The 27,108-nt window shown below is 37.5% G+C and overlaps 2 protein-coding genes across 6 annotated transcripts in view; one reads left to right on the top strand and one right to left on the bottom strand.

Annotated features, from left to right (window-relative positions):
* Window positions 1-9,702, top strand: part of sev (receptor protein-tyrosine kinase sevenless) — a 58,303-nt gene extending 48,601 nt beyond the window's left edge. The window contains exons 32-38 of one of the 2 annotated variants that reach the window (XM_074099315.1): window positions 1,986-2,180; window positions 2,718-2,937; window positions 3,361-3,458; window positions 5,325-5,434; window positions 6,022-6,185; window positions 7,832-7,885; window positions 9,016-9,702. In XM_074099315.1, the coding sequence (XP_073955416.1) occupies window positions 1,986-2,180; window positions 2,718-2,937; window positions 3,361-3,458; window positions 5,325-5,434; window positions 6,022-6,185; window positions 7,832-7,885; window positions 9,016-9,395 (1,221 nt within the window). In that variant the 3' untranslated portion in view covers window positions 9,396-9,702. The remainder of the gene's footprint in view (window positions 1-1,985; window positions 2,181-2,717; window positions 2,938-3,360; window positions 3,459-5,324; window positions 5,435-6,021; window positions 6,186-7,831; window positions 7,886-9,015) is intronic. The other variant, XM_074099317.1, reaches the window with a different exon arrangement.
* Window positions 9,696-26,987, bottom strand: LOC141436375 (uncharacterized). 4 transcript variants are annotated; one of them, XM_074099318.1, is made up of 12 exons: window positions 26,484-26,986; window positions 26,293-26,392; window positions 25,984-26,112; window positions 20,830-20,916; window positions 20,307-20,398; window positions 20,092-20,170; window positions 19,761-19,850; window positions 16,801-16,863; window positions 16,270-16,467; window positions 15,149-15,343; window positions 12,204-12,418; window positions 9,696-11,214 (listed from the first exon to the last, which is right to left on the bottom strand). In XM_074099318.1, the coding sequence occupies exons 1-12, from the start codon at window positions 26,869-26,871 to the stop codon at window positions 10,979-10,981; spliced, it is 1,872 nt and encodes a 623-aa protein (XP_073955419.1). In that variant the 5' UTR covers window positions 26,872-26,986; the 3' UTR covers window positions 9,696-10,978. The 4 variants fall into 4 exon arrangements, with proteins under 4 accessions (XP_073955419.1, XP_073955421.1, XP_073955420.1 ...); XM_074099320.1 differs by lacking the exon at window positions 25,984-26,112 and having other exon boundaries at window positions 26,484-26,987; XM_074099319.1 differs by lacking the exon at window positions 20,830-20,916.
* Window positions 26,988-27,108: the final 121 nt, after the last annotated feature.

Below are 27,108 nucleotides of genomic sequence, written 5' to 3'. Positions count from 1 at the left end.
ATAGACTGAAAATACACATATAAAAAAATTGCAGTTTTAAGTATTGTGTAAGTATATTTAAAATATTTTCTAAAATTGTAGTTTTCACTACGTACAGCGCCTTAAGTTAATAAATATTAGTCACAAGTTAAAGTATTGACTTAATATATATATTTTTTTTTAATTAATTTTGGACTATTGTTGTATAGTATTTTGACAACAATAGGCCAGATTATAAATCCTATAGAAATCGCATGTTATGGCATCTTTGACTATAGTTGGGTGATTTATTTTAATACCTCTAAATTTGTACTATAAAAATAAACACAAAAAGTGAGATCAAAGTATTATTTATTAGCAAAATTTTGTATTTAAGAAATTACAGTTTTTGAGATCTTTTTAATTTTTAATAAATGCTTTTAAATCGTTAATTTTATCTTAAACAAGAAGTAACAAATGTAAGTAATTAAATTACAATTAAATCTTTTATAAAAATCAACTACATACTTATAACATATGTAAAGAACTAGAAAATGAGTATTACTTTTTTGGCTTGCCCCATTTAGATTCGAGTTTCGGGTACATGGAACAATGCACGCTTTGTGCCTAATTTCAATGGCGTTTCGATCGCGAAAACAATCTCATTCATTCGATAGAATATGTAGAGCTCCTAGGTTTTTTTCACACCTCTCCTTCAGAAAAGTAACTTTTCCTCCCTGGCGAGAGGGAGCAAAGTGCATTTTTTCTGTTCAAGGCTTTTCGAAGTGTTTTATTGCAAATGCCATTTTTTGAAATTGATAATTGTAAAGCCACGCCATTTTCTATGCTGGTTGTTCTTTAATAATATTTAGAATTATTTTTTTCAAGTTTATTAATGCTCGATGTGAAAAGTTGTATGAGCCACTCGGGAGCAAAATTATTTTCATCTTGGGCGCTAACACTTGAATCCCTCGTTACGCTTAGTATTCTACTTTAGAATCCTTCGCTACATTCTGGATTAAATTTACGCCCTCGCCGTAAATACACCATTTTGCTCCCTTGTGACACAAATAACTATTAGCAGCTTCACGATGTGTTAGTGTTTTTTTTTGTGATATCCATGAGACAAAGTTCCATTTGGCGATCGCTGTAGCACTTATACGCTCGCCCACCTATTTTTCTTCTCATCATTTTATCTCGTGACGTCATTTTCTGGAATAAAATAAGTTGACTTAATTATGGTCCAAAAATCCGTTAGTACTATAGTTGGAACCCAAGGGCGAGATTACAAAAAAAAACCTACACTTTTTTTTAATCTTGCAATTTTCACAATAAACTATATATTTATTACATCCAAGAAACATACCTTCCATTTGAATCCAACACAGAGTTTATATCGTCGCTTCAACCACTATCTGGGAATAAAAGTTTGCGGAGCTCAAACGACACGTTTATACCGGTTCTTCCAGCAAGCAACCAACTGACTTGAATCCGTTGGCCATCTATTGGATACGCAAGAAACTAGTTCCTACATACGTCAGTGAATGATAATAGTAATAAATAATAAACTAGACGTCGCTACTAGTCGACGCAGCTACGATGTTGTTTGACAAGTTCACTGGACTAAAGTTGGGGCCCTGTACTATAGTTGTGTAGTTTTACGGTACTTATTAATTTTCGATAAATATTCAGATACGTCCCCAGTGCGGTTTCATACTGTAATGCAATAATTTAATACTTAATTTATAATTGCTTACGGTCTCGTTAGTTGGGTTTTATGTCATTTTATTTGCTTTTATTTAAGATTTTTTAAAGTAATTTTAACAACAATAATTTTTAATTTTATGATATGGATTCTTGTGGTCTGAAAGAAACGATTTTTTTTAACACTCGCTTTCCACAGCGTGAACTGACTCTAATGTATAAAAATAGTAAATGTACACAAATTTAATCTCACTTTGATGCCTAAACAAGTCCCGTTTAGTTCAATAAATTTATTTCAATAATAACCATCATTCCATCTTCAGACGCTACGCAAAGGTGCGACAGATCAGGAGAAAAACGAGTTCCTAAAAGAGGCCGCTCTGATGTCAAACTTCAAGCACGAACACATACTTCGCCTGCTGGGAGTGTGCCTCGACAACGATCCGCATTACATCATTATGGAGCTCATGGAGGGCGGAGACTTGCTGAGCTATTTGAGGGCCAAGAGGGCCTCGCTGGTAAGGGCTTGCTTTATTTATCTATAAACCCTCCGACACAAGGTGTGGGGTGCGTTTTACCTATCTTATTTACATTTTAACCGCGAAAGTTTGTGAGTATGAAAATTGGTATGTATAGATAGCTGGAGATCTGGAATAACACATAGGCTACATTTTATCCCGATATATTGGAAAAAAAATCTCGAAATTTCTCAAAAGTTTAATCATGAAATTTGACCCAGATATTTTATGTGCAAAGTTAATAAATTCCACGATGATTTTTTTGGGAATTCCTATAGGAATTTAATCAGATCCCGGAATTTCAATTCAACTGTCAGATCTTACTTAAAGGTTTACGCGTGCGAAGCTGCGGCTAGTAAAGTAAGTAATAGGAAAATAAGAGATAGATTTTAGACGTGAGTTATCCGGTACAATATCATTCATAATATGATTGAGTCTTAAGGTAGTTTCATGTTCAAAAGAGGGACGGTAATTTTTGTATGACACGAACTTCGTATTTCAAAGTAACCCTCCGGTTTTATGTTTGCTTGTTCACAGTACACGTCAGAGTCGCTGACTCTCCTGGATCTCCTGAACATGTGCGTGGACGTCACGAAAGGCTGCCGCTACCTGGAAGAGATGCATTTCGTGCATCGCGACCTGGCATGTCGGAACTGTCTGGTCGCGCCGCGCGCCGGCGGCCGCGTCGTCAAGATAGGGGACTTCGGGCTGGCGAGGGATATCTACAAGAATGACTATTACAGGAAGGAAGGGGAAGGTGAGGCTTGTACTATAAATAGAGTCGTCATCATCATCATCATTCGTCATCCCAGTCTGTGTGCATCCCACTGCTGCGCACAGGCCTTTTCTCAGAATGAGAGCTTAGGGCTTGGGACGTAGTTCCCACGCGGGCCCAGTGCGGATTGGGAACTTCACACACCATTAAATTGCTTCGCCGGTGTGTGGAGTTTTCCTCACGATGTTTTCCTTCGCCGTAAAGCTCGTGGTAAATTTGGAATGTCATTTCGCACATAAATTCCGAAGAACTCAAGAGGTGCTGTGCTGGGGTGTGAACCCACGATCCTCTGCTTGAGAGGCCATAGGTGAAACCACTAGATATTTGAAAAATATCATTGATTTACTCGTGCAAAGTGGGTAAACACTAATGTAATACGTCTTGTAACTTATGGTGTTTGTTCAGGTTTGCTGCCAGTGCGGTGGATGGCAGTCGAGTGTCTGGTGGACGGCGTGTTCTCCTGCCAGTCAGACGTGTGGGCCTGGGGCGTCCTCTGCTGGGAGGTACCAGATAATATACTAGCCTTTAGTTGCACGGGAATGTTTTTTTTAATGTTTTTTAGAACAGACTTTTAGGACTGTAAAATTGGGTGCCCTAAATGAAAGAACGGTTAGATATTTGTGTTTTTATTTCGAGGCCGAATGCCTATTTATATTGATGCGCGATATTAGCGCCACCACAATGTGTTTTATTTTGGAACTAATGAGGTGCATGGTTTTCAAGGGGCATCAATCAATCATTAAATTAGCAAGCCATCTAGCTCAGCAAATGAACTATAGATGGCGCTGCAATAGGCGGATCAACATACTTAAATATTATTTAAACACCTAAGACTCGAGAGCAAACATTTGTCTTATTCATACAAATATCTGCCTGACCGGGGATTGAACCCGAGATCTCAAGCTTTGTAGGTACTCAGGCTATCATATTAAAGTACGCTAATTCAACTAACTTAGGCCCTCGATTTCGTCCCCGCTGCTGGACTCGCTATACAATTAGAAATGTCCCAAAATCCATCTTATTCTTTTTCGTCTTCATAAAGGGAATCAAAACAAAATTTCAGCTTTTATAAGTCTAAGGCTTTTATGAGTCGCTTTGAGGGCCAAAGACTAGGTCCTGGCTATTGTTGACTTGTTTTTAGTTTTTAAATTGAGGTATTTTATAAGAGATGGGGGCGTGCAGTTAGGAAAAATCCGTTATGGACGACTGTATAAGGTATAAGGTAGGATAGTAAAAGAGGCCAAGTAGGCTCACTACGAACAAAATGACATCGCGCGGCTTAAATGTGTGCGCGCCGATTGGCGCCGGTACGCACGCACCCACCGCACGCACACACTGATAATTTAAGGAGGATTAAGTTTTCTTTAGGCAGGGCTACTATGAAACTCGAAACTCGAAGTTCGTGTCGTGCGGTCCCTCGACACTTATACTGTTTAATACGAGAGCGAGAGGGACGGTACGATACGAACTTCGAGTTTCGGGTTTCGTAGTAGCCCTGCTGCGCTGCCGTCGGTGCCGTACGTTTCGATTTTATATTAGTTCGCTCGTCTTGCACTCGCTTCGCGAGATGATCACCTTTTACGTTCGCGTACTCGTACTTTTAGTACGCGTAAATCAATGTATGTACGTATTTTTTGTATTAGGTATAGTTGTAAATTAGTGGTATATAAGTGTAGTGTAGTAGTTTCGTGCAAGGACACATAAAAAAATAATAGATACCTGCCTACCTATAAACAATATAGTTATAGTATTATGTGTAGGTAAACATGAGTAGTATGTATACAATTGCCATCACCATTCCGGCGAATTTATAAATAATATATTAATAATAATATAACGGCATAGAATCTAACTGGTTTCTCTAGACACAGACATTAGACAATTTTAAGTTAACTTTCGTACTAAAATTATTTGCCGGTAGGTAATTAATCTAAAATATACGTCGACAACCCTAAGCGTCCGCGCCGGAGCAGGCAGTTAAGTCTCCTAAAGGGACGGAGTGGACTTACTTGTCCTCTTTTACTATGGTCGAACTCTCACTGGCTAAAAGACCCGGCTGCACATCTCCAACTCTATACTTCGCTTTTTTTAGCATTAGAAAAAGGGTAAAAAATGTTGACGAGTCTTTTGGTTGAAATACGTTTAAAAAAACAGTAACTATTACTTATGAGACCAAAAGCATGTAAATGATCATATGTCCTTGCTAATTATTACATATTTGCTGTGACTTATTTTTCAAAAGTGTTTTTCAATGAAAAGACACGTCAAGATCGCTTGCCTTCTTTCTAATGCTAAAAAACGAAGTATAGTCCAAGGGGTTGAGCCAGTCAGCCAGCCTAGATTTTTATTAATATTGTTTTTTTTTTCAGGTTTTATCTCTAGGCCAGCAGCCATACCCGGCTCGTACGAACCGCCAAGTGTTGGGCTACGTCCGCGCCGGCGGCACGCCTGACCGCCCGCCCAACTGCCCCTCACTCTTGTAAGTTAACACATAGCATATGTATACCTATTATATTTGAATTTTTACCGTTATCGGGCCATGAAAGTAAAATACCGGGTCGCAGCTTTGTCTCATTGTTTACAAACAATCATACTCGTTTATGATTAAAGAGATATGTTGCATTTTCCCTGACTGCATTAGACACACACACACACACACACACACAAACATCACGCCTGTATTCCCAAATGGGGTAGGCAGAGCACACGAAACGTTCGCTTCGGAGCCCCTTTTAGCAAATTTTAGGTTTTAAGTTTGACAAAAACGCATTAGGAGGGTCAAAAAATATGGTTTGGTCAAAAAATAAGGTTTTTCCGAACCGGTGGTAAATTGTTTGACATTTATAAGTGCTTCTTATAGCCTAAATAAAATGAATATACCTACTCATAGACATTTTGACTGAATGATTGGGTCGAATAACGGTGGGCAGACGCCATCTAGCAGTCGGCTGGTTAAATGTGCATGAGACTGGCACAGGACCGGGCAAATGGCTCAATAATAAAGAGACCTTTACTCAGCAGTGGGTTGTGGCTTGATTGATTATGACTTGGATTCTTTATTCCCAGTTACGAGCTCCTCCAAAAGTGCTGGAGTTACTCGGCGGAGGCGCGCCCGTCGTTCCGGCAGTGTCTTGAGATCGTGACCGCGCTCCGAGACAAAACTTCGCCCAACATCACCCTCACCGCCACCCCGGTGCCCGCGCCGCACTATCTGACGCTATTAGGGGATGGTACGTATTAGAACGACCTATGGACGAACTCGAGCTCTCCATAGCTATGGAGAGAGCTATGCTTGGAGTTTCTTTGCGCGATAGAATCCGGAATACGGAAATACGCGGGCTTCCTACCGGAAGGGAGTAGCCTTAGCGGTAGATTACCTTTAAAATAGTTCTGGCGTTTGTTGCGGGGGAAATGTGCACACAAGTGCAGTTCCGCACACGTACATGCAAAAACAAAACTGCCAATTGACTGTACCTAATGACGTCGTTAACACATAAATAATCCAACAATACACTAATATTTCGTGTACAGATGACTCAAAACTCACACATTGACAGTAACATCACTTGTTGTTCATCGGCGAAAAGTCGGGTTTATCGCTTGACCGAACCCAAATTTGTACGGATTCGCGGACTCAATGTTGGTAAACGAATCCGACAATAAATATTATTTTTTGTTTAAATGTAATTAAATAGCAATAATACGATAACAATTTACTTACATGTGACATGTAACACCATCTTTTTGCAAGCTTGATGTCCCAGATCTCTTTTTTTACAGCAGTAAACTGAACAATTCGCCATTTTAAGCACTGCAGCGTTCACTCGCGCGACTCGATTCGGTCTAGTTTGAAATCCGAGCGCGCCTTGTTTTATAAAATTCGCATGCCCAGTTGGGCTTGTACTTTGACAGAGGGGAACGCGGCGAATGGCTACTCCCTTGCTCTAAGATAAATTGTAACACATTTTAGGCGGTTTGTGACACAGATCATAGCGATACGTATGACCTCATTGATTTTCATAGCGATACGATACCGTGGGGGGGGAGGGGTTAAAATGGTCAAAATTAGTATGAATTACAGTACGATTACTTGGAGTTAACACTTGACAGATGGGCGTGCCTTCAGTCAATTTTCAACTTTGAGGTCATACAAATAAAATAGTTTTTACATAATCTGTAAACGTGGGTAGCGGTATACTAAACATGGCTTTATTTGTATGACGTCAAAGTTGAAAATTGACTGAAGGCACGCCCATCTGTCAAGTGTCAACTCGAATTAATCAAACTGTACTTTATTGATGGCCCCCAAAGCGACGGATTTTACCTGGGGGGCTACTACAAAATCGAAGTTCGCATCGTACCGTCCCTCTCACTCTCGTATTAAATAATATTAGCGTAAGCGGGTCGGCACGTTACGAAGTTCGAATTATTTCATTATTTTCATTGCTTCTCTCATATTCATTTTTCCCGGTCCTACTCGTTTTGTGGGGATATTTCAGAAACCTTTATTTGAATTATTTCGCACCTTGAGAATCAAACCGTCACTTAACATAATATGTCAGTTCGCAAAATTAAACTATGTGTTAGAATGCTTCTGCGTCATTTTTGAGAATTGATAATTTTTGTTTAATGACGGTTTGATTTTCAAGATGCGATTAATGTTTTTTTTTAATCGTTCTACCATGCATGCGCATGATATAATGAATAGGTGTATCACTGAATGAACATGAAAAATATGAAAGTCAGGTAATATTACCTTCAAACAAACAGCGGACTTTAATATTTTTCATCTTCTTGTGAACTGCAATCAAAGAAATCGTGACTAATATAATTATTTAATTCATTTGCTAACATTACTTCCGCATGGCATGTTCAGACGCTGTCGACAACCGCACCTATCTGCTGGATGAGAATGACAACGCCTGCTTAGGTTGGTGTACATCTACATTTGTTTCATCTTTTTCATTATCATACAAAGTAACCTTTGTTCCGTTAAGATTACATTAAATTAGATTATGTCTAACGATTTGGTCCCGAAGAAGTAACAATAGTACATTGTGCATTAACGGGCGTATGAAGGGGATTACTAACGAGAGTATATTAGAAGCCCTACGCCGGAGGCGGATGGCTTTTAATGACCCGAGTTTGTAATCCCCTTACAGTCCGTGATACACACAATGATTTTCATCACATTGCGAGGAAAAAAATGCAAAAAATTAAATTATTTTGTGTCCAAACACTTTACAGCTCAGCTCAGAAAACGACTAAATAAAATATGGCTACCCGCCAATACAGGGGGCTACTACAAAATTCGAAAATCGAAGTTCGTATCGTACCGTCCCTCTCACTCTCGTATGTATTAAATAATATTAGCGTCAGGAAAAAGATATGAACTTCGATTTTTGAATTTCCTGGTAGGCCCCCCTAATTGTCACTTTTCGAGTCGTCTACATAGATAATACTAAGAACCGTGTTTAGTTTAGAATTCGAATGGTCTTACGGCCAGATTATTCCAAAATGCTAAAAAAATATTACCTAAAATTATTGCAAAACAGTTTGATATAAATTTAAAATATAAAAATAACGAAGGTTACATCTAAGTTTTACTTAACGGAAAACTTAACGTAAATCCATAATTCCCGCGGGAACAATTGAGGCAATTGTCTTTTAGTATACAGGCATGGAATAACGTCATTGACGAGCAAGTGTGATGAAAATAAATATACACGATTAATTTTCCATTTATAATAAGAGTATGCAGTAGGTATAATGTACAGTACAATGCTACTGGCATATAAGAAATCTTTAAGAACTTACCTGTATATTAGTTATGGAGTAATTGTTCGGATTGTTGCCTGTAGCTAGGTTTCACTACCATATCTACGTCTCGCAGCCGTCAGTCATTTCATCCTCACCACCTTGATGATATTTATATTGAAAAAAAAAAAAATCGGCAATACAGTTTGTATCTTACAGCTAGGTCTAAATAAACTTGTAATTTCCTTATGTTGAAAATCGTTTCTCTCCCACTCCGGCTTCAAACGAAATTTCACTTTCCAGATGAAGATTTACCTGAGCACCAAATGGAGCCCTCCCGGCTGCTTCCCGCGAGGGTACCAAAATACTTAGAACTGATGTACGACAGCGACTCAGGTGGCGGAACCGTCTGCGACGGCTACGAAGTGCCGCGGGCTCCGCTCGGATACATCCCTTCAGCCAGACACAGCATCATCGGTGTAGCCCCAAACAGACTAATCAAACCACCGATATACAGGACGCACTCTCTACGTGCCAACACTAGGCCCCCGAACGCAACAATCATTCCTCTCCGGAACGGTCTAGTGAAGCGTGCGTCGTTATGCGATTCCCTGACTCGCGAACCGCGAGCGAATTCATCGCACGCGCCTCTAGATGTTAACCTTTTCAAGACTTCATTTTAAACTGTGATACTAGGCAATTTTATTTTCATTGTACATTATTCCACCGATCGCTAAGTGCTTTAGCATTAGAAATATTTAATGTTATTTATTTGTATAGTTAAGGTGTAAATAGGGGTGCAGTCGGTTTGTCGTATATTAGTTAAGCCAAGGTTAATTAGTTAGGCTAGTTCGAGGTGGCTGATAGTCATCGAATGGGACAATAATAATGCATTTATAATAAGATTCCAAAGAATTCCTATTAATTAAACCTTTGATATATCAATGGTCTGTTTGTACACAGTCATAATAATAAAACCATGATTCTTTAGTCTAGACATTTATTTCACTTCCTAATCCTCATATACCATATATTGATTAAAAAAAAACGAAAGCGTTTCTTTAGAGAAAGGCTGCTTTATGTTAATTATACAGTCTATGTACACTAGGTATCAGCTAAACAAGAAAATATAATTAATTATGGACTACTTATTTAAAATATCACGTAGGTGTTTAAAGCACCTACACTACAGCAAGTTGTATGTAACTTAACCCGTCGTATGCTTAGACGCGTATCCGTGCTAGTTCATGAACTGCGTAAGCACGGATACGTTCCAAATCGACTAAGCTGAAATTACAACTTTAGAAAGAAAAATTGAAAATACTAAAACACGAAGCGGGCAACCTCTACTGACGTAAAGTTGCCGCACCGAGGTGTCAAATTCTGAAATGGCTCCCGCATACGAGGGGTTAACTAACCAATGTAATTAACTAATATGTTGACATATTACCGAAACAACAGAAAAAAAAATGAAAAAAGAAAAGTTTTGAATCACTTTGCAGGAATATTAACATAACACAATTCTTCTTTTTATTACAAGCTTTTATTTTACTTGCAATGTTCCCATGTAAGTATGTTGTGGTTTAAAATTTCCAAACCATTTTTCCGCCACTTCATCTGATTGAGCTGTAATTTGGTAGAAAAAGTCGTTCCCCCAGTACGGAACTCTACAGTCAGTAAATTAAAAACTAGTTTGGTACAACTTTTGCAACGAACCACGTTCGAATATCGTCATATAAAAATCTTGATATCCTTGTTTTACTAACACATACACATATGATCAAAACGATGCACTGTTTTGCTACCTAATACTACGAACTTTCAAATCCAGACACATACAAACAAAATTTATTCACTTGTTTATTCCAAGTTCATACATAGATTGCATACTAGACTTGTTATATTATGTACAATGACGCCAAAACTGTGCATCGTCTCAAGGCTACATAATTTTAAGCGAGGTATTCATTTATGTACAGTCCAATCCTTTGATTCCTGCCTGACCAACTAGGTTATATTGAATAGATATGAAATTTAGCTTCGTAAGATAATATCAATATTCGATTCAATCGATTTGATACGTCAAAGTAACGTGGAGATAACTTAGCTGCCTTTTATCATCCTTCTATCCAATAAAACAAAATTGTTCCTGACCCTAAGTAGAACTTCAAATTTTTATACCGATAGTATTTTGAATGAACTAGAATCATACATACCGCAAGATGCTAACTCTGTTGTCTCAATATAATATATAAATCTATATGGTTTAATCTCCATCTTCAACCACCTCCTGTTTGACGCGTTTCTCTTGTTTGATGTGCTCGGTTGTGGCCACGGCTGGCTCCTGATTGTCGTCGTCCTGGGCATCGTCTTTGCTGTTTTCGTGGAGCAACACGTACTCACGCTGAGAGAAGCCAAACTTGACTACGTCGCGTTCTAACAGCTCTGTGTAGCGACGCGGCTCGATCTTCTTGTTGTTGACGAATGTGCCGTTGGCGGATTCTGAAAATAAAATAAAATGTTATTAATTATTAACCAATTCAAATCATCCAAATCAGAATACCGTTTTAGCTTACAATGTGGTGGGCCAGGGGACAAACCACTATTTTCCATAAAAATCGAGGGACAAACTGGGTACACTGGGCAAACATAAAATACACTAAGGGGCTGTTTCACCATCCATTGATTAGTGTTAACCGACGGTTAAATGTGATGCCCTCTCCGTCTATTCGAACAAAACAAATAGAGACGGCATCACACCTAACCGCCAGTTAACACTAATCAAAGGATGGTGAAACAGCCCCTAAACGTAATATCTTGTCTGCCTGAGCACTAGATTCTATTAGGTATTATATACTCAGCGGCACACAATTTGGCCCACTCTACATACTATTTACTATTACTGCATTCATTTGAGGGCCACATTTTTTGCCGCTCAGTATAATACGTTTTAATTTCACAATATATTTTAAAGAACCACACACATTTTATTAAATTCCCAATCAAACTATTATTATAATGAGTATGTATGCGCATGCATGCATGTTAATTTTTCACACTAAAACGGCTGGACAGATCTCGATGAAACTTGGTATATACCTGGACTTATCGAATAACACAACATGCACTTTTTATCCCGATACTCCCACGAGATCGAGATAAAATGAGACGAGAGCCATGGTGGCCTAGTGGTTTGACCTATCGCCTCTCAAACAGAGGGTTGTGGGTTCAAACCTCGGCTCGCACCTCTGAGTTTTTCGAAATTCATGTGCGGAATTACATTTGAAATTTACCACGAGCTTTGCGGTGAAGGAAAACATCGTGAGGAAACCTGCACAAACCTGTGAAGCAATTCAATGGTGCGTGTGAAGTTCCCAATCCGCACTGGCCCACGTGGGAACTATGGCCAAGCCCTCTTGTTCTGAGAGGAGGCCTGTGCCCAGCAGTGGGACGTATATAGGCTGGATGATGATGATAGATGATTTATATACCGAGATCGATGACGTAGGGTCTGACACGGCGGCCCTGCGAGCCGTCGGGCCGCGTGAACGGCGTGGCGCGGTACTGGAGCGCCGCGTGCTGCTTGCTGATGGAGGGGTGCTCCAAGGCGATGTCCACCACTTTCTTGTCGCGCCCGATCAGGAAGCACGACTGCCGGTGGATGTAGAGGATCGGGAGGGCTTTGTCGCCTTTGAACGGGTAGAATCTGAAAAGGATTAATGACATTGTTACAAAGATTTGGTTAAAAACGAAAAGAAATCCTATGGCTTTACGTTATGCACTAGTGGTGTCCTACATACTGGGCCACCGGGGAATCCGACCAAACAACCGAAAATATTAATCACTTAAGATTGGTTTTTTGGAATGTTTTTGTATTTTTTTATTTCAATTCCAAATTTTTACTTTTACGGTCATCCCGTAAAACCTAAATTGAAAATACAAACTGAAAGATAGATGCACAGAAAAAACAGAAAAATAAGACCATCACTGGGAATCGAACCCAGGTCCTCGGTAATCCGTACCGCGTGCTATACCGCTACACCACTGATGGTCAACGGTACCGACACGAATTTCCCCTATGCACCTCATATCTCAGCTTGTTTGTTTCTTATTTAGCCACTTAAGCAGTGACGCTAGCGACATCTATGCCGTAGCCCTCATCGAGAAACTTTTTCGGCACTCCATTGGAACTAACCGCTCACCCGGACAAGAGATATCGTTACTAAGCAATCAAATTAAGATTGGTTTTTTTGGAATCTTTTTGTATTTTTTTATTTCAATTCCAAATTTTTACTTTTACGGTCATCCCGTAAAACCTAAATTGAAAATACAAACTGAAAGATAGATGCACAGAAAAACAGAAAATAAGACCATCACTGGGAATCGAACCCAGGTCCTCGGTAATCCGTACCGCGTGCTATACCGCTACACCACTGATGGTCAACGGTACCGACACGAATTTCCCCTATGCACCTCATATCTCAGCTTGTTTGTTTCTTATTTAGCCACTTAAGCAGTGACGCTAGCGACATCTATGCCGTAGCCCTAAAATTTGGAATTGAAATAAAAAAATACAAAAAGATTCCAAAAAAACAATCTTAATTTGATTGCTTAGTAACGATATCTCTTGTCCGGGTGAGCGGTTAGTTCCAATGGAGTGCCGAAAAAGTTTCTCGATGAGGGCTACGGCATAGATGTCGCTAGCGTCACTGCTTAAGTGGCTAAATAAGAAACAAACAAGCTGAGATATGAGGTGCATAGGGGAAATTCGTGTCGGTACCGTTGACCATCAGTGGTGTAGCGGTATAGCACGCGGTACGGATTACCGAGGACCTGGGTTCGATTCCCAGTGATGGTCTTATTTTTCTGTTTTTTCTGTGCATCTATATTTCAGTTTGTATTTTCAATTTATTAATCACTTGTATAAGCTAATAGTCGTTAAAAAGACGTTGAAACTATTAATGCAGTATTTCAAAGTAAGTTGCGTATAAAGAAGACTACCAAACACCAAGACCGGTAGTATGCGTGACCCAGTAACAGTAAACAAGTCCCTATTACTTTCTGCCCTATTAATCTCCTTTTATCTGTTCATCCGTCATGCAATAAATCTCCTTTTATCTACGTTTATGCTCAATCTTATAGTACTTTTCGGATAGGATGGGTAATGTGACACATGTCATTAAGCAATTAAAGGGTTGTGACAATGTAAATTCGAATCGATTTATTGCTATTCTCGATTATAAATATGCTAAGGGTGTGTAATCGATTTTATTAGTGATAGTTTATATTTTTAACTTGTTTTTGCCTGCGGCTTCACCCGCGTAGCAAGTGTTTTTGCTTGTGTATCGGGATCTCACAAACCATGCGGTCTTCTTTGGCGCTATATCAAAAAATAATTAACAAAAACCGTAATAACAAAATTGAATAACAAAGTAACAGTTCAAAACATCAAACAATACGAAAAACTCGATAAAAAGACATTTAAGGACCTTCGCTCTCGTACTAATTGACAGATGATGCGAGTCAAACGATTTGACAAGGTTGTGGAATCGATTCAGTCGATAAGCAAAGTCAAGCTCTATTGAAAGTTGACGAGATTAAAATTTATCTTTTTAGTTTTAAAACATAATAATATATTTTTAAGTGATTTTTGTTTATTATTACGAAATCTCTTAAGCTATAGATATTTTTTTTTTGTTCTTTCGGGATTCAATTATATTTTTTTATAAATTATTGGCCTGAAACGTTCATGACGTGGAATGGAAAAAACGCAAGTGTCACCGTACCCATCCTACCCGAAAAGTACTATACTTAATGACTTAATCAAATTCATATTAATTACACTTAACACTTAATATTTATGTATCTGTCCAAACCACTCAAAAAATATTATCACAGCCTAATTGCGCCGGAATAAGTCAGTGGTACACATTTTTGAAGCATTGGATAAGTTCATATTTTTCTCGATTGAACCAATTTAAAAAATTCTAAATGTATTTTTTTACATAGCTAATAATAAGAAGATAACTCAAACTCGAAACTATTGCGTTAAATGCGTTGGTATAGAAATGTAATAGCTTGTATATTTCCTTCCACATCAGATTTTACCACTTTATCGCCTCTCCTGCATCCGATTTTATTGTTTTCATATATTTTATTAAATTACGGTCACTCTTTACTCACTGTTGAAATGTTATCGTTATCTCTTTGCACTAACTCTACCTATCTTTGCACTATCAGAATTTAAATATAATAATTATATTTGCACTATCTCCGCTTTTTTTTAAACTCGTAAGATACTTCGGTACAGACCGAATGTAAAATGAATATCTGGCTTTTTGATCAGACAGCCGCCTCTCACTTTTTTATTGCGTGACATTTTATACTTCTCTTTTTATTAGTTATGTAATGTTTACTAAGTCAAATCAAAACCAACCTCCATCGTCGTTTAGGCTGCTTAGAATCCTCAGGCTCTGTGTACTTAATGACCACTCCATTGACAGTGTTGGCGTCTGCTGTCAATTTTCCGGACAGACCGAAGTTAGGTTTCTCCTTGTCACCGGGAGCACCTTCTTCTTTGTTGGCGTCTGCTTTACCCCAAGAATATTCTTTGTCGTCGACATTACCAAATCTGGAAAAAGAAATAATAGTATTATTAGATAGACGGAGAAGTTAAACAAAATTGGCATGATACTCTCGGTTATTTAATATTTATTAAAATCAAGGATGATGACTCATTTATTTTTATTAGATTGTCAATATACGTTTGTCAACACTATTTTTCAGTTAGTTAAATCTTTCACATTGTACCCTTACCATGTCTTTACTATCTGGGTCGATCAACTTTTCCCTGTACCGCGTTGCCATGGTTACGTCCCCTGGACATCTCTTTAAAACCATGAGTTTCTCCATGATTTCTGTACTTATAATACATAGAGCGTACATTTTTGTCGTAGTTACAAGCCCATTTTTGAGCACATTAGTAGCATATATCATAACAGTTTCTTTAAGAAACTCTGTCACTGTTGTCTCTTGGACAACGGGACAGAATAACAAACAAGAAAAAGTTGATCGACCCATCTACACCATTACGGCCCCGAAGCCGAGGGGGATCGGAGCAAACTCTTTCCTCAAAGGGCAACGCATCCGTAGCTCTACTTATGTTATGGGTGTCCGTCCATGGGCGGCGGTGATTGCTTTCCATTAGGTGACCTCCTGCTCGTTTTCTCCCTATCATATAAAAAAGAGGTGCTTGGGCCTTTGAAAACGACTCGGGTCGCTACCGGAAACCCTTGCCGCGGTCGTCAAATGCAAAATGTTCTCACCTGAGGTCTTATTGTCTAACGCACTTGGAATCGCCATCGTTTTCACCACTTCTTTCTTTCACACGGTATAGGATGAGAGTAGAAAGTGACGGTTAATGCGATCGCAAACGTCAGCACGTTAAACAATACGGCCTCTGGTTTTCCTATCACGAGGCTTTCCATCACGAGGCCTTTCAGCTGGTTCGGGTCGCTCAGAAGGTCTGTCAGTCTTCAAATGCAAAAGGATTCTCACCTGGTCTTCCTATCACGAGGCTTTCCGTCACGAGGTCGTTCGGGCCGTTCAGATCGCTCGGGTCTCTCAGCCGGCTCGGGTCGGGGAACTCGCTCGGGTCGTTCGGAACGGAACCGGGAGCCCCTGTCGCGGTCGTCGCGACGCGCTCTGTCTTGTCCCTTGTAGCGGTCGTCTGGGCTGCGAGATCTTGACTGCTCCCTAGATGGTGCAAATAAATGATGAGATGATAGAATATAATACAACAATAGAATATATTACATCACTACAGAGTTCAGATTGAGCTAAATTGTTTTCGGAGCTTGTTACTTCACTTTTTGAAAACGTAAAAAAGTGTGCTTTGACAAACTTGCGAGTCTGCTTTATTTGAAATAGCGAGTAATATAAGGACTTCGTCGTAAATAAGGAATACGCTGCGACAATTGGAATTCCCTTGGGGATTCAGTAAAATCCTGGAATTCAATTGTAATTGCCGGATCTAACGATTTACGGAAGCGACGGCGCGAGTAAAAACTAGTAATGAATAATACATACCTTTGTGAGCTGGCCGGCTTTTGTTCCGGGCGGAAAGGGCGGTCGCGGCGCGCGTCCCGTGGCCTGCGATCAAACGCATCAATTGATTCACCACGTCTAACAAACTTACCACACACAAGACAACAAACAAATTCGGTAATAGATCGTAAGTTATTCGCATTCGCATTACAAATCACTTGAACGTATGTGCATTTTTTGTTTTAAATTACTTGTAAAATGTCAAAGTTAGGAATTGTTACAATTCTTGTCATCAAACAGATTTCTAAAAGTTTTTTTTTCAAATTGACATTTATTATACAGTCTAAAATGCTTGGTGCCTTACAATATGTAGGGTAAAACCGGGAAAGATGCCTCAATTTTTGGAACTAGGTACTTTAATTGTATATGTATCAGTACAAAAAGGAAAAAACTTTTTACAGAAAATTGGTTATCTTACTTTGGTTCATTATCTTCAAATTTAGAAGAAGTTAAAAAAACCTTTTCACACCTCTTAAAGCAACTTTTCCTCCCTGACGAGAGGGATTAAAGTGCAACTTTTCTGTTCAAGGCTTTTTTTTCTAAGTGCTTTTTTGCAAATGCAATTTTTTTTAGTTGATAATTGTAAAACCACGCCATTTTCTATGCTGGTTGATCTTTAATTATATTAAGAATTGTTTTATTTCAATTTTCGTCATACTCGGTGTGAAAAATTTTACGAGTCACTCGGGAACAAAATTATTTTCATCTTGGGCGTTAACACGTGAATCCCTCATTACGCTCAGGATTCTACTTTAGAATCCTTCGCTATTTACTGGATTCAATGTACCGCCCTCGCCGTAAATACATCATTTTGCTCCCTTGTGACACAAATAACTATTTGATTAATATTTCCCGAACACTCACAATTTTAATGGACATTCATTACATTTTGGAATATCCATCCCATATATACGCATCGTACTTTCTTATGTAATCTAACAAGAGACATGAATCACTGTCAACTTTATAGTGGTTGGAAAAACCTTTTAATAGATAAATAAAGCAACATTTGATTAATCCGCAAAACTAGAGTAATTAAAATCTGTCCACCTATCCCATCGCAGCGTCTATCCCTGTTTTACCCTATATTCTTTTTTAAATAATTAGGAAGGCAAATGCAATACTTATGCTAGGTATCATTGGGCAACACATTTTTGGCCAAGAGGCAAGAGCACTGACTACACTCACTAGGTTCATTCAATTGACTGGAAGATGTTTGGAATCTGAGAGCCTAGGTTATTTTGATCATTGGCTTGGTATGTTGAAGGGAAAAAAATTAAAATGTTTTACAACATGAATGTACCAGTTTTGGACCGACTGTAATATCAAATTATATTTCTTATTTCAAAAATACAAAGTTGGTTCAGGAACTCAGTCCATTGCATGTTGTTTTCATTTGAAAGTTGTTTTTTTTTTCAAGACAAAAACACTTCGTTCAGTTACAGAATATGTAACATAACCAACAAAAATTCACCAACTCCAAGAAGCAATTATTTTGGCACTCCTATTTGACTTACCGTGGACTCCCAATTTATACGCTGATTTGATGATATACCTACTGCGTTGATCCTATCATGGATTTCTCGTTTTTCATCATATTCTATGATAACAATCATCATATTAAAAAAGCTTTTATACGAATTCTGATGGTGTACATGTTTATAGATTGTTTCTTGAAATCTTTATTTTGGTTCTACAACTTTAAATTATATCACACACATCTTCATTTGTTACTTTTATTTTTCTGCTAAATAAAATGGTCAATGAGACGCATATATTATTTCTGATATAGCACTCATTAATGCATTTTGCTATCTTTTCAAAGTCACAGGAACTCTTCTAAAGTAACATACATATAAAAATATAATTACTTCCAATCTGTGGTCAAGTAGTAGCCCCATTATAAAAATATTTTTGCAGCCAACACTACAGGTTTCTGGTGTATAGTTAAAAATACATAATTCATTATTCCCCAACTCTTCTTTACAATCTTTCTCTTTCTTTTGGTTTAGTATCTCAAACACTCATGTAAGCGAGTTATTATTCTGGATTTAATTATATTATCTAGAAGAAATCAAGTCAAATTGCATTTCATTTTCAATGTGTCCTTGGTAGAGATGTTTTTTTTTTCTGATGTATCCTCTTATCTGAGGTTATATCTTTGTCCATTTGGAATAAATATAATCCTGAATAGTAATATTTTGCTGCGCCTTAGAAAAGTATCTTTTTGTTTGATAATCTGGTCCTAAAACCTATTCTAAGTACAATTTTTTTATTACGTTTTCTATTCCATTTTCTGATAATTCCTGTCCAAAGGTCCGTCAATAAATTTTCTCTTCATGAAGCAGTGTAAATAAAACACTTCACAAAAGAGCATAAATAATGCTTAGCTACACACTCGGTAGATTTACTTTGACGAATTGAAGGTTTATAGACGTGATGGTAAAAAACCGCAACAAACATTTCTGTATAGTTTAATATAAACATCTGCACAGGTCCTTCGCGCTCCTGCGTAGCTGACTGCGTGAAAGAGCAGTGAATTCAATCCATGTTGGCAGATATGGTATCAAGTACCAGTACCGACAAATCTATAACAACAGTCTCACACATGCCTAGAGTATGTATCGTGTAATGTGCAAATATTAAAATATCTTTGCAACACCAACATGTTCTGATTTAACTCATAAGTTTCTGTAGAGATGTCACTGTAAAAACAAATACAGTCATTTAACTTCGCGAAATAAACACTGACCAGTTTAATTTCGTGAACACACACATGCTGCAGTAGTGAGCACACTATATACATTAGCATGTAAAATTTAAACTAAGTCAATTCTAGATACGAATTAGTGTTACTAGTATTTTTATCGATGTTAAAAACTATATTCTCCTTGAAAACTAAGAGCCTCTGAAGTTTTTAAATTAATAGTGTTGATACATACCTATCAGATGGATATCCTTCTTCACGGAACCTGTCTCGTTTGTCTGGGTATTCCCTCTCACGATAACGATCTTGATCAGGTGGTCCTCGCCTATAAATATTCGTATTTGTATAATCATATTATAAATATATAGCTGTTGCCCGCGACTCCGTCCGCGTAGAAGTATGAAAAATAGTTTACGTTCTATTCTCAGACCTACCGAATATACACAAAAAAAAACATAAAAATCGGTCAAGCCGTTTCGGAGGAGTTTGGTTACAAATACTGTGACACGAGAATTTTATATATTAGATCAATTCTATTGCAAAAATGCAACATGCATATAGTTTACCTATCTCTATAGTCCCTGGGTTCATCATACTCTTGCCGCTTTGGCCTTCGGTCTTCATATTGATTGTACCGGTTGTAACCTGAAAGCAAATTAGGATGTCAAATAAAGGGCAAATATCCTTTCATTCTATGTGAATAAAGCCAATGGTGCCAGAAACACAATATTCAAGCCAACTTAACTGAAAACGGCTGTATTTTTAATAAAAAAATACAAACCCCTTGGATCTTCCCTTAAATGATAAGTTTCCTCTTTGGGTCTCTTGTGGTAATCTTCTGGCGGAGATCTGCGTTCCTCATACCTCTGGTTCCTAAACAAAATTATAATTGGTTTAAGTCTAAAAATATTGCAAAATTAATTACAGTTCACAATTACTAAAATACATAATAATACTAAAATAATATCCCCAAATCATAATCCCTTTCCATTTTTTACCTTAGTTGTGTAAACAGCAAGAAACAAATTTATTTAACAATCAATGACAGTTACTATAGTTCCATGTACCCTAAAGCCGAGTTTAGACTTGCAAGAAAAATCGTGCAAGTTTCATTACATTGCGAGGCCGTAAAGCCAACGACTTTGTAGTGGTCAATCGAGCGCCGCGATGTAATTCAACTTGCATGATTTTTCTTGCAAGTCTAAACTCAGCTTAAAGCATAAATGCTGTCATTACTAAATTAAATACTAACTATCAAGGCATCATTTACAACCAACACAAATGACAATCTATGACTTTAGTACCTTTTATACTCATCATATTGCCTCTGCCTCCTTTCGTCCTCATTGTAATGAGTGGTCTGGTATTTCTCTGTATTTTTATGATGGTATCTGCAATGAGTTTACAAATAAACTCCCTGTTGTTTATGCATTATCATGTTGATGATTGATAATGATTGAATGATGATTTAACTTTACATAGTCGAATTTCTTTACATTTGTGTTTGAAATATCATTATGAATTATGAATAAGACTATTTTTTTATTAAAATCATAACAATATAAGTACTTTAATTTTGCCCTATTATCAACATAGAAGGTAAATTAAACTGATACCGACTGTTTCCAAACAAATAACAAATAAGTAGGAGTAGGCAACTGAAACTGCTATTAGTCCTGGAGGGGCCACTACAGTGCCACCAGATTAATCTTTAATTAGAAAAGACACTATATACAGATACAGATATTGACCTAAATTAAGATTAAGCAAAAAAACTAAAACTTCATTGAACCATTGTGATTTGGAATTATTATGGTCTAACAACTAACCGAGCAATTTTACAATATCTGTGATTAAGATAAGATAAAAGAAGCATTGTGGTAAAGTTATAATTGTAATCAGATTTCAAATTATTAATATTATAGAATTACTCCTAAGATACCAATGTAATTATTACAATTTCTATTTATATATTATATCCTAACCTTACCAAACTTTTATGTAGGTATGGTTTGGTTTTCTCCTTTATAAGGCCTCTTAAAATAATGTTCTTCATAGGCTATGGACACAATAGATAGGTCTATTGTTATGACAAACACAGATGTGTGGAATGTTTGTGAATATGTTTAAATTTAATAATGGTGTGAAATAAGTGCTTGTTAAAATAGTTTAAGGTTATAACAATATATGGGCATATCCCAAACCGAAACAAGACAATTGTCTTTGTGGCAGTCATTGGATCAGCCATGCAAACTATGCGCAATTATTTTATACATAGATGTTGAATCTATGTAAAAAAAAATGAATTGCCAAATATATGTACTTACACACATGATTTTCGAACAACAGTGACAAATTGGACAGTTAGTTTTTGTTGTTTTCATTATTGTCAGGACAAGGTTTGTGTTAAACAAAATTGAAAAAAAAAAAAACTGGAATGGGAGCAGTCAACAGCTAGTTACTGATAAATGTGAACTCTAACCTTAACATCAGCTATTTTAGTCGCCATCAGATATTTCGGAGCGGCCTAGGTAACCAAAAATATCAAAACATTAACTCTAATACCATAATAATAGAGTTCACATTCCAATATTTTTGACCACCTAGGCCGTTCCGAAATATCTGATGGCGACTGTACCAACTAATTGTTTCTAAATATTTGACAATAAATATTCCCAAAAAAGGAGTAGAACACAGCATAATACAAGGAACTCTGTACTTGTGGTCTAATGAGCACCAGACTCAAAAGGAGAAAAAAAATCGGTCAAGTGCGAGTGCGAGCGACTCGCGCATGAAGGGTTCCCGCACCTCCGTACAATGTTTTAAAAACAAATAGTTCAGTAATATTTTTTTGTAAAAAATTCTAATACAAGCTTTTTTGCTGGCGGTACTTTTTGCTCCTGGTTACCAAAGTAGGTAGTCGTCAAGACAAATCAAATGAGACCAAAATCGATGCGATTGTGTCGATTTATAACAGAGTTCCTGTGGTCAACGTCTATGTCATAATAATATTGCATTGTCATCGTATTTATACATGCATGCAAAATTTCAGCTCAATCGGTTGAAGATATCCACTTCAAATTTAAGTTGAAATATTAATTCCACCCCAACAAACAACTAGTTACATTACATTACAAGTTAATAAAAGCTTAAGTTAATATCACCAAAATGTAAGCACTAGGTGCAAGTATTTTGAATAAAGAACCATTTTACGCCCTGACGCCCTGTCGGGGGCTGAATAGCGCTTTAGACTCTTGCCATGCGCCGCGGCAGAAAAAAAAAGTGGCTGAACGCGGTAATTCGGCCGACGGCGCGTACTTATTATGAATTAGTGAATAAATCTTAACCTGATTTTAACTTTTGACCTTGTAAATAAATAGCGTTACTTTAAACACATCGGCTGTCAGTGCTTTATTGAAGTCGGAGACAATTATTATATTATCGAAGGTTTTATAAAATAGCACTAATGAAATCGCAAATTAATAAGTAGTTAAACATTAAAAACCAAATAGGGTGACTCGCATTGCCCCTAGCAACTGACAGCCGTCATCTTGGCAGCCTAGCAACCAAAAACTGCTGAATGAAACACGTTTCTTGTACAGCCACCCCCTTTAATTTTTTACTTTATTTTATTTTTAGTATTTGTTGTTGTAGCGGCCACTGTAATACATAACTTGTAAAAATTTCAAGTGCCTAGCTATTACGACTCAAGAGATAGAGCCCTGTGACAGACGGACGGACAGACAGACAGACAGCGGAGTCTCAGTAATAGGGTTCCGTTTCCACCCTTTGGGTATGGAACCCTAAAAAGGTATTGCCTTTACAATTTGCGTTGTGCGGTATTTCATTTCATCCATACTATATACTATATAATATTATAAATGCGAAAGTAACACTGTCTGTCTGTCTGTCTGTCGGTCTGTCTGTCTGTCTGTTACGCTTTCACGCCAAAACCGCTGAACAGATTTGGATGAAATTTGGTACAGAGATAGAATAGACCTTGGGAAAGAACATAGGCTATGTTTTATCGCGAAAAAGAGGCTTTAAGGGGTTGAAATAGGGGATGAAAGTTTATATGGTGGAAGTTCGTCGCTGTCGAAGATAAAACCATGAAACTTGGCATTTAGGAACTTAATAAAAAATAAGTCGGTATTTGTAAGAGCTTTTTTGAAAATTCGACCTGTGAGGGGATGAAATAGGGCATGAAAGTTCATATGGAAGGTCGTCATTATCGAAGATCAATCGATGAGTCTTTATTAAACTTGCCATTTCGGCACGTGATTAAGAGATAAATAGACATTTGTTCGCGCGTTTTTTTAAATTCTTCCTGTGTGGGGGTGAAATAGGGGATGAAAGTTTGTATGGAAGATCGTCATTGTCAAAGATAAATCGATGGTTCTTTGTGAAACTTGGCATTTGGGCACGTGATAAGAGATAAATAGATATTTGTTCGCGCGTTTTTAAAAATTCTTCCTATGTGAGGGTGAAATAGGGGATGAAAGTTTATATGAAGGTCGTCATTGTCGAATATAAATCGATTGTATTTTATGAAACTTTGCTTTTGGGCACTTATAAAAAATAAAATAGATATTTGTTCAAGCGTTTTTGAAAATTTTACCTGCGAGGGGATGAAATAGGGGATGAAAACTTATATGGAACATCGTCATTATCACAGATAAATCGATGAATCTTTGTATTTAGGTATTCGATAAGAACAAAAAAACTGGTTAAATTCGACTCAGACTCGCGCATCAAGGGTTCCGTACGTAGGTATTTATGAATGAATATCCAGTGTTAGGAAAAAAAATGCTAATAGAGCTACCTTTATACAAAATTCCAAGTTTTTAGGACAGCCGGAAGTACCCTAAACCTTTTTCTGTTAAGGCGATTTGTATGGAAACACCTTTTTAATGACTGTAGCTTTTGATTGCGTTAATTTAGAAGTTCGATTTTTTCACAGCTTCCGGGACTATTGACCTGAGCTTAGGGTTTTAATTTCAACTCGATACATACTCCGCGCGTTTACGGGATAAAGGGTCTAAGGGTTCCATTTTTTTCCTTTTGAGGTACGGAACCCTAAAAAACATTTGTTCGGGCTCTTTTCACATTTCGTCATTTTTCATACTTGAAAATATGGGGATGAAAGTTCTTAAGGAATTCCAAACAAATTTACTATAAGTATACTTATCGGAAACATGTGTAGCTATGCTTAGTAAGAATGACGTCTTAATTATAATCCTACACTCCTAACTTACAATAAAGGACGTAAGATGTCAAGAGTTCACTATGAAGAATTAGTCCTTTTGTGTTGGCAGGGTAGAATACACGTCGTATTGCTAAAATATGGCTACCCGCAAAATATTTATGTTTTAGAAAGAATAGAAGAACAAAAAAAAATAGTTTAGATATAAAGCAATGTATTAAAATAGCTTATTTTCAGTAAACCGTAGAGATGTGTATTGCAGAATAGGTACCCTAAATAAATTAAACACTTTCCAAAGTTACTATTCTACGCGGACGAAGTCGCGGGCAAAAGCTAGTTTCATTATAAATAAGACATTGACCAGACCCAAAGTTACTTCGTAATAAAATTGTTTCACAAAATAAACTACATTCTAACCTAAGACTTAACTTCAATACTAACAAATTACAGCTCCATTTGATTTGGAATAAAAATTTCAGCAGTAAAGTAATTTTGGTGAGAAATAGGTAAAGTACTGGAATAATAACTGATTTATTGAAGCATTACTTTGTGGAAATCTATATTGATTGATAAACTACAAACTTTTCCTTGCTACACTGCAACCACACAACAAGACAGCTATGTCTGTGTGCCACATATGTGTTTCCGATATGAGATGTCACTGTCTTTTGCATATGTTTACAGAGTAGCAAGGTGGGTTCCGCACTGAAAGCGTTACTTGCATTTAGCCTTAGCATTCAAAACGTCTCAGTAGTACATTGACTAAGTATGCAAAATAACTTTTTTATATAATGCCATGGTTACAAAGTTGTCTTAGTTTCAGGAAGACTTAGTTTGCAAAACGTCTAGGTGGTGAAATGCACAAGTAGGCAGAATGACTCAATTGTGTAAGGTCTTGATTGTATTAAATAGATTTACAAGACCGGACCAGACCATTTACCTATAACATTATGACATTAAGTTGTTTTACAGCCAAGTAATTCCATCTACAATGGCTTATAGCAAGGAGGGTGTTTTACAGACCAAGACATTTTTCTACCCAGACAATAATACAACTAAATGCAAGTAAGGCCTTCAGTACCAAACCCAGCAAGGTATGTTTATCCCCTTGAGGCCCCATGTCAAATTTCTATTTTTACAATTTCAACCAAACATCAATCAAACAAAGTTCACATTTAATTTTTTTGTCATATATAGTACGCTAGGCCCCACAAGGTTATAGTTTGCTAAGGAAAGTAAATTGATCCAAATTTACCTGTCAGTGCGTTCCTGAGCCAAGCGATACTGCTCCTGGTACCTGCGCTCCTTACTGGAGCCGCGATAAAAACGTTGTACTTCCCGATCCCTCTCTAAGCTTTCTGGTACTGATTGGTGATAATCTCTCCTACAATAAGTTAATACTTTTAAACTGGACTGTTTGCCTCTCTCATAACCTAACAACCAAGTAATAACAATGGAAACTTAACATTTGGTTCCAATACAATACAGAGCTAATTGACAAGTCGCTTACCTAGACAGGATATTAGTTAATACTATTTTATGACAAAAAACTTGATGTACTTACGGGTAATATGTACGCGAAGGCGGAGCGTGTTCCTCCACCGAAGACCCGCGGCGTTCCTTCACGACGCTGTGCAATCGACGTTCCACAGGCGCCTCTTCCTCTGATTACAAAAAAACATTCATCGTAATGTAATCAAGAACCACTTAGATAAAACGTCATTATTAAAAACGAGATCTGAAGATACAACTAACCTATTATAACGCTAGCAGATGAGCTGCGAGCACGTTTCGAATGCTTATGCTTATGTTTATGCTTGCGTCTCTTCTTAGGAGATATCTCGCCTTCGCTCACAGAAGACACTTCTTCAACAGACTGGCTTTCCTCCACAGAACCCGATCGCCTCTTCTTCTTGCCATGCTTCTTCTTCTTTTTCTTGTGCTTCCGTCTCTTTGAACGCTTTTGATCGTCGGAGTCGCTATCGGAATCCGACAACTCAGCACGTTTCCTCTTTTTCTTGTGCCGGTGTTCTGACGCGGAGGAATCGTCACTCTCACTTCCCGAAGAACTATCCGATTTCACGCTAACATCAGATTCCTCCGATTCTTCCGAAGATGATTGGTGTCGCTTCTTGGATTTCATTTTGATCAGAAAATCTTAACAATCTGAATTTTAACACCAAATAGCACAAAACTAAAACAAATCAAGCAAAACCACACGCCACATAAATCACAGACGGAATGAAAGAATGAACGAACGAAACGAATGATCTCTTTCTTTCTATTGGCAACCTTTATGGCTGATTTCGCCGAATGCCGAAAGTACGAAAGTAGTAGTTAGTAGTACAGCTGGGTTACTACTAAACTCGAAACTCGAAGT

Source organism: Choristoneura fumiferana, chromosome 16 (genome assembly GCF_025370935.1).
Source record: "Choristoneura fumiferana chromosome 16, NRCan_CFum_1, whole genome shotgun sequence".
Classification (NCBI taxonomy): domain Eukaryota; kingdom Metazoa; phylum Arthropoda; class Insecta; order Lepidoptera; family Tortricidae; genus Choristoneura; species Choristoneura fumiferana.
Note: the sequence above shows the minus strand (reverse complement) of the source record. Positions and strands in the feature narration are given on the sequence as shown.

What these genes read in the sequence shown, in the direction of transcription:
- LOC141436375 (XM_074099318.1), bottom strand. Translation starts at nt 26,871, where the DNA reads ATGAAATCCAAGAAGCGACACCAATCATCTTCGGAAGAATCGGAGGAA. An exon ending in CCCAGGGACTATAGAGATAG is followed by an intron (nt 19,851 to 20,091) that starts GTAAACTATATG and finishes GAATATTTATAG; the next exon opens with GCGAGGACCACCTGATCAAG. An exon ending in CAGCCTAAACGACGATGGAG is followed by an intron (nt 12,419 to 15,148) that starts GTTGGTTTTGAT and finishes AATCCTTTTCAG; the next exon opens with ATTCTACCCGTTCAAAGGCG.